The sequence below is a fragment of the Mesitornis unicolor genome, unplaced genomic scaffold (assembly GCF_000695765.1).
Source record: "Mesitornis unicolor isolate BGI_N332 unplaced genomic scaffold, ASM69576v1 scaffold17351, whole genome shotgun sequence".
Classification (NCBI taxonomy): domain Eukaryota; kingdom Metazoa; phylum Chordata; class Aves; order Mesitornithiformes; family Mesitornithidae; genus Mesitornis; species Mesitornis unicolor.
The window spans coordinates 1-6,741 of NW_010165947.1; the positions used below are offsets into that span (position 1 = coordinate 1).

At 57.3% G+C, this 6,741-nt stretch overlaps 1 protein-coding gene across 1 annotated transcript in view; it reads right to left on the reverse strand.

The window, feature by feature from the left end:
- Positions 1 to 2,756: 2,756 nt before the first annotated feature.
- LOC104548710 (apoptosis-inducing factor 3-like) overlaps positions 2,757 to 6,741 on the reverse strand; it is a 7,033-nt gene continuing 3,048 nt past the window's right edge. Inside the window, exons 10-18 of the mRNA XM_010194805.1 lie at positions 6,250 to 6,365; positions 5,784 to 5,855; positions 5,377 to 5,440; positions 4,456 to 4,532; positions 4,257 to 4,374; positions 4,006 to 4,104; positions 3,483 to 3,558; positions 2,914 to 3,018; positions 2,757 to 2,799 (exon numbers count right to left, since the gene is read on the reverse strand). Coding sequence (XP_010193107.1) covers positions 2,757 to 2,799; positions 2,914 to 3,018; positions 3,483 to 3,558; positions 4,006 to 4,104; positions 4,257 to 4,374; positions 4,456 to 4,532; positions 5,377 to 5,440; positions 5,784 to 5,855; positions 6,250 to 6,365 — 770 coding nt within the window. The remainder of the gene's footprint in view (positions 2,800 to 2,913; positions 3,019 to 3,482; positions 3,559 to 4,005; positions 4,105 to 4,256; positions 4,375 to 4,455; positions 4,533 to 5,376; positions 5,441 to 5,783; positions 5,856 to 6,249; positions 6,366 to 6,741) is intronic.

The following is a 6,741-nucleotide window of genomic DNA, read 5'->3' on the forward strand; positions in this document are numbered from 1 at the left end:
AGAACTGTTGAATGTAGCCACTCTCTTCTCGGCACCGACACCTTGGATATCAGCCAGACCCGCGCCAGGGATGAGCCAGCCTGCAGCGCCCTGCGGATCTGAGGGCCGAGGATGAGCCCGACCGAGATGAAGAAGCCTCCAGACAAAGCCTTGACGGGGGAATTGCCAGGCAGGGGGCTGCCCAGCAGGGTCCCCCCTGCTGGTGGGGGAGCACTGAGCTGGGTGGTGACCGGAGGAGACTGAAAGAAGCATTAAACTTTTTGTTTCGCTCAACAGCTCAGTTTTTAGGAAGTCTTTTGCCTGTGGGCTTCCCAGATCTGCCTGGCAGGGTTGGTGGGGGGCTGTGGACCCTGCAGGGGGGGTGTAGCACTGGAGCTCAGTCCCTGGCTAAGGACCGGGCTCTGCAGGTGGAGGGTTGGTTGTTCAGATCTTGCTGCTCTGCTCGGGAGCAGGATCAGCTCCACAGCTCCCCGGGATGGGGCCGCAGGAGAGGGCCGGCTCCACACCCACGCTGCCCTGGTGCGTGTCAGGCTGCCGGGAGCGGGTGACTCAGGGCCGAGTCACACATGGTCCCAGCCGCCTGTTCTGGGAACCAGTGTCCTGCGAGGCTGGGCAGCCCCTGCTGCGGCCAACCCCGGGGGCGGGCTCCAGGTATTTGTTGCTGGCAGGGGCCCAGGTGAACCTCACTGTGCTCCTCCGGGGTCCAGGCTCTGCCTCGCTGGTGGAGAGGAGCAGGAGACGGCACCGAAGGGGGTTTGGAAGCTGCTCTCCAGGGATGGGGAGTCCTGCGCTGGGTGAGAACGGAGCTGTAGAGCTCTCCTGTGGTGAAAAGTCTGCGTGTGGACACAGTGAGGGCTTCTGGGACCCTCTGCACCCCTGAAGGTGCCTCTCCCATGAGGCATCACCACCTCCCAGGCTGCCTTGGGGAGCAGAGGGAGGTGCAAACGCTACTGCTCGGGGTCTGCCAGAAAGATCACGGCTGGTCCCAGCTCCAAAGGCAGGCAGGGAGGAATGGCCTTGGGCTGAAGCAAAGCTGCAGGGTCTCAACCAAATCTGTCTGCTCAGGCTCCAAGGCAGGGCTGCTACCAAATTTTGGCACCTGTCGATGTGCAGAAGGTGGCCTGGTGTCCATTAAGTGGGAGAAGTGGAGCAAATCAATGTTGTCCTGTGGTCCTTCCTCATGTAAAGCTGCTCTGCTTGGTGTGTGCTTGCTGATGGCTGCAAGAATCTGAGTTTCTTTGGGGCTGTTGTCACTCAGAGAGACTGAGGCTGCTGAAACTGGATTGTGCTCTGAGCAGGAAGGACCACGGGTGAGCAGCTCCAGCTCAAGGCAGAGCTGGTGGTTTCCACTGCAAGTGGTGGAGACTTCCCTGCTGCAAGTCCATACAAAATATCCAGCACCTGCTCGGTGCTCAGTGAGTCCCGGTGTGCAGCGAAGGGGCAAAAAGTCGTGGGTGGGGGGGTGTGTGTGTGTGTGCAGGATGCCCGAGGGCAAGGAGGAGCTCCCAGCCATGGTGCTCCTCCCATGCAGCGCTGTCGATGCATGATATGGAGGAGCTGCAGCCACTGGCACCTCCGCCCTCGTGTGCCTCGGCCCAGGGGTAATGCTTGGATTTGCTGCTTCCTCCTGCCGTCGTGAAGCACTGACCTGCTCTGCCGAGGACGAGCTCTTGCCTTGGGAAGATGTGGCTGTTTTGGGGCACAGAGTTGCCCTGAGTGGCAGCACCAAACCGCTGGGGTCAGGAAATGTAAAAACCTCGTATTTCAGGTCAAATTCATCCGGGAGAAGATGCCAGAGCGCAGGTTTGTGCGTTTAACACAAAACCAGCGTTGCAGTAGCTCACCTGCTGAGCAGACAGGCTCGGGCCTGCATTTAAGGTAAAAACAGAGGGGTTTTAGGTTGACAGAGTAAATGTCCCTGTGGGAACTCGCCGGCTCTCGGGGCTTACCCTTCCTCCCGCACAGCCCCATGTGACCGGTGAGTAAGTGCAGTGTTTCCTGTAGAAAGCACAGCCTCACTCGCTGTTGCCTTGCACAAAATCTGGTAACTCTTTCCTCTAGCGTCGAGGCTGCGTTTCCTGCAGCATCCGGCTGCCTCCTTGAAGCATCCAGCCCAGAGGGACCCAGCAGGAGAGGGGCCATGGACCGAGACCAGGATTTCTCTGCCAGTGGCCGGCTGCTGTCAGGGGATGGGAAGTGCTCGCTGGGGCAGTTAATGCAATTTGAAGCCAGCTGTAGCAAGAACAGCAGGTGCTGCTCGCTCAGAGGTGGGGTGGCAGCTCTCTACCCTTAGGGGTAGGGTATTTCGGGTGAGTTTTCACACGCAGACCATGTAGTTCCCAGCCAGGGGAGCAGCTTGCCTTGGTCGCAGCTCCTCTCGCTGGGAAAATGTGCTTCTGCACAGCAGAAGGTCAGCGTGACCGGTGTGCTGAACGCAAGCTCCCTGCCAACTGCCAGCGAGAGGAGCAGGAGGAGTTGATGGATCTGGGAACACGGGGCTGCTCCTCCCTGCTCAGACCCACAGCCAAGTGCCAGGACAGGGACATCTTCCTCTTACCCAGCCCAGCCAGATCTGAAGTGCTGCTGTGCTTTGCCCCGGCGTGCGAGTGAGCAGCCAAGGGCTGTCCGCAGACACAATGTAGGTGCTGGGTTCGGTTTTGCTCGTGATTTTATTTCTCTCGTGGCAGGATGGGAGGATGCAGAGCTGTTAACGCTTGGTTGGCGCTGTGCCCCTCGCAGCGGGGCATGCACCGAGCTTAGGTTTTTGCCAGCGAGGGTACATTGCAGGCATCGCAGGCCCTGCAAACGAGAGGTACGGTGGGGGCTTGGGGTAAATCACACCTCTCGGTGGGCTCTGCTGGCATGGAGACTGCAGTGTGGTCCTAACACCAGCTTGGGCAGGGGGTCACTTACTCTGCTTCTTCTTTGGAGATTTGTCTCCCCGAGTATAAAACTTCTGCGATCAGAGACACCATGGGGTCGCAGTTCAGACTGGCAGCTGCAGTCACGAAGCCGTCCCTGAAAGGGAAAGCGGAAGATTGCAGATCTGTTCAGTGCACATAGCTCAGCATGGCAGCGTCCCCGTGGCACCCCGGCCGGAGGCCAGCTGGATTTCGGAGGGCTCTGTGCAGGGTGGCTGGTACTGCAGGGTGCACGGGGACTGGCAGCGGGTCGCCTGGCGCTGCTGGGAGCTGGGCACCGAGCCTGGGAGCAGTGGGGCAGAAGGCGAGGAGATGTGTCCCGGGCTCCCTGCCCAGCTGCTGTCTTCATGGAAGCTCATCCTCATCTCTTTTCCTGCCTGGCTTTGGTTTGCTCTGATACCATCTCAGCGTTGGTTCATAGACCAGCAGCTGCCTGCGGTGTGCAGCTGCGGAAGGTGATGTGGAGCCTCCACAGAGCTCTGCAGCCCGTACAGAGAGGACCATGCCCTGTTCCCAGGGTGCTGTTTTGTCAGGGCACGAACCAGTGACAGCTTCACTCACCTGATATAAAAAATCAGGAATTTCTGTTGCTCCAGGTTGCCCTTCACAATGGTGTCTGTGTAGCCCTTTCCACAGCCTGCAAGAGAGAGCGGCAGAGCCTGCTCGGGGAGCCCTGGTACAGCAGCTGCCACCCATCCCACCTCAGTGCCACTGCTGGTTCAGGTAGGAGCAGGGAACAGGGGTCTGGGCTGGGACAGGGCTGGGGAGCAGGCACAGAAGCCCTGGACAAGCAGAACTGGCCCAGAGATGCAGGACTGAGTCATGACCCCAAGCTTTTCCTTGGCTTGGAGAAGGAAGTTCTTCCTCTTTTGTGACCTCCAAGCCACCGGACATCAGCAAAGAACAAGAGCTGTGGGTAACATGCATGCCCAGAGCTCAGAAACTGAGTTCACAACCCTGTCATGGCCCTAAACTTGAGCTCCTTCAGGTGAAGCAAGGTGAACTGTTTACAAGCCCCAGCTGGTGGCTGTACAGATGGGCTAGGAAGCAATTTGGCCGTTCCCACCTCTCTGCGCCCTCCTACCTGCGTAACGGATGCTTTTCCCAAGCATCGTGGTCCAGAAGAAGGGAACAGTGTGCAACTTCTTCTCTTTCTTCAGCATGTTTAAGGCAGCAATGTGACCTGTGATGAACCAGCAGAGGAAACGTTTTCATTTCCTACAGGTTCCCAAAGAAGCATCTCCTGCCTCTTGCTATCCTGCTGTCCCTCCTGCCCCATTCCCTCGATGCCATCTCCGCAGGGAGCTGGGAAGCAGCGTGGCCGTGCTGTCTCACCATGAGCCTCAGCCACCTGTTGGTGATGGATGCTGGACCGGTCCCCGTTGAGCAGCGCTACAGGAAAGGAGACCACGTCCCCCGCAGCGAAGACATTTGGGATGTTGGTTTGCATGTGCTAACAGGACAGAAAGCAATTAGTGCTGTGATGAGAGGGATGGGACTGGGTGTGGAGTGGGGATACTCAACTGGCACGTACCAGATCCACCAGGATGGCACCGCTGTCATCTCTGGTGATGGCCGTGCCCTTCAGAAACGCTGAGTTGGGGATCACTCCTGCAGGGAAAGGAGCGAGGACAAATTCAGCAAAGCTCTGTGATAGCAGGGAGGAAACGTGGCCTTGGCCACACAGCAAGGATGTGCCCATGGGGAGAGCCACCCCCACAGAATCCCAGAATATGAGGAGATGGAAGGGATCTGGAGAGCTCCCCCAGTGCAACCCCTGCCAGAGCAGGATCACCAGAGCAGTCACACAGGAACACGGCCAGGGCTTTGGGTGTCTCCAGAGGAGACTCCACAACCTCTCTGGGCAGCCTGGGCCATGCTCTGCCACCCTCACTGACAAAGTTTGTCCTCATCTTCAGCTTGAACCTCCTGTGCTCCAGCTTGGGACCATTGCCCCTTGTCCTGGCATTGGCCATCCCAGAGCAGAGCCTGGCTCCTTCCTCCTGACACTGCCCTTTCCAAATGGATCCCCAGGAATGAGGGCACCCCTCAGACTCCCCTGCTCCGAGCTAAAGAGCCCCAGCTCCCTCAGCTGCTCCTCAGCAGGGAGATGCTCCACTCCTTTATGAGTGCCTGGGCTGGTGCTGAGCTAATCCAGGGGCAGGAAAACCAGGGCCCAGGACAGGGCCCGCTCTGACAGCACAGCAGGGCCCTGCACAGCTCGGCAAGCGTGGCAAAGTCACACTGGGAGCACAAGCAGCTCCTCCCCTCCCGCCATCACTCATGGGCTGCTGATTTTCTCCAGGTGTTTGGGCCCAGCAGGAAGGGTGGATGAAAACAGAGTGGGAAAGATACTGCAGGGAATGGTGTCCTGGTTGCACTGGGGTGCTCTGGGCTTGCTGGCTGTTGTCCCTGTGCCCAAAGCCACCTCCTTCTCCCAGCTGGGGCCTCTTACCTACTCCTGCCACTACCACATCTGCAGGGAGTTTCTCCCCACTGGTGAGAACAGCCTCTGTGACCTAGGAAGAAAGCAAGAATTGTTAACAAGGGGTTAAAACGCTGTCCTAATTCCTGCAGCCTCCCTGCTGCCTCATTCTTTGCTGTCTTTTTTCCTTCCCCAGGTCCAGATCACCTTGTCCAACTAATGTGTGTTGCCAGGAACGTAAGAGAAAATCACGCTGTTGTCCCCGAGATAGGAACACCTACTGGTGCCCTCTGAGACCAAGGTTGTGCTCAATGAAAAGAAATGTGAGGGTCTAGACATGGGAGAGGAAAGCCTAGATGTAGGCACTGGATTATACCTCAGTTTGGGCTTCTTTCCCCTAAAATTAGCAGATCAGTGATCACAATGACACAACTGACCTTTCCATCCTTTCCTTTCAGCTCACAGAGTTCTGTTTTCATGTAAAACTTCACTCCTTTATTTTGCAGCATCTGAAAAGGAAGAGGAAGCTGGTTTGAGAAGTCACTAGGAAATTCCAGGCTGTATGTGCTGTAAAAAGAGCCGTAACCAGCCAAACCCCAGGCAGGCAGTGTAGCTGCTGCTCCAGCCTGCAGAGAGCTCTCATTCCTGCCCCTGGCTGGCGCAGGGGAGTCTTGGCTCTGCTTTGGTCCCAGCCAGGACCAGTGTGTGAGGTGGGCCCAGCGTGAAGCGGGGTTTGGGGATGAAGCTGAGCTGGGAAGCGCGCTGTGTGTGAGGGAAGCTGCGTGTGAGAGCGGTGGCTGAGCACGCAGGGTTGTGACTCGGCACTGGGGCTGGTGCAGACCACAGGGCTGCTTGGACAGCGTGCGTTCTCCGTCCTAGAAATGAGCAGCCGGTTTTTCTAACCTTCATGGCAACTCCTCCAACCTGCGGACCCAGCGCGTTCTGGAAAGGGAACTCTCTTTTTTCCACCACTGAGATGGCACCAGCCTTGTCTGAGAGGAAGGCGGCGATCTCCATGCCTGCAAGGGAAAGGCATGCCCAGGGTGAGCCTGCTGCAAGCGTGGACCTGCACCCTCCTCCTTGAAAACCTTTTCCCCTTCCAGGTAAGGAGAACAAATCTGATTTATTGCCAGTGTTTAACTGCTCCTCTGTGCATTTCTGGGCTGAGGTATTTAGCACTGTCTTTCGTTCTCCTCATGCAATGTGGAACCAGACAGCTCCTGGTTGTGTACAGAACAGCTCCCTTTCTATGTCTTGCTCCCTCACTTTCCCAATGCTTCTGGGCAACCCAGCTCCTCCGAGGGACAGTGACCTTTCCATAAGGCACATTTCCTTCTGTCCATGTCCAGGAACTGTTTATAGCTCTCAAAGTTTACAGCTATCAGAGGAAAGAGT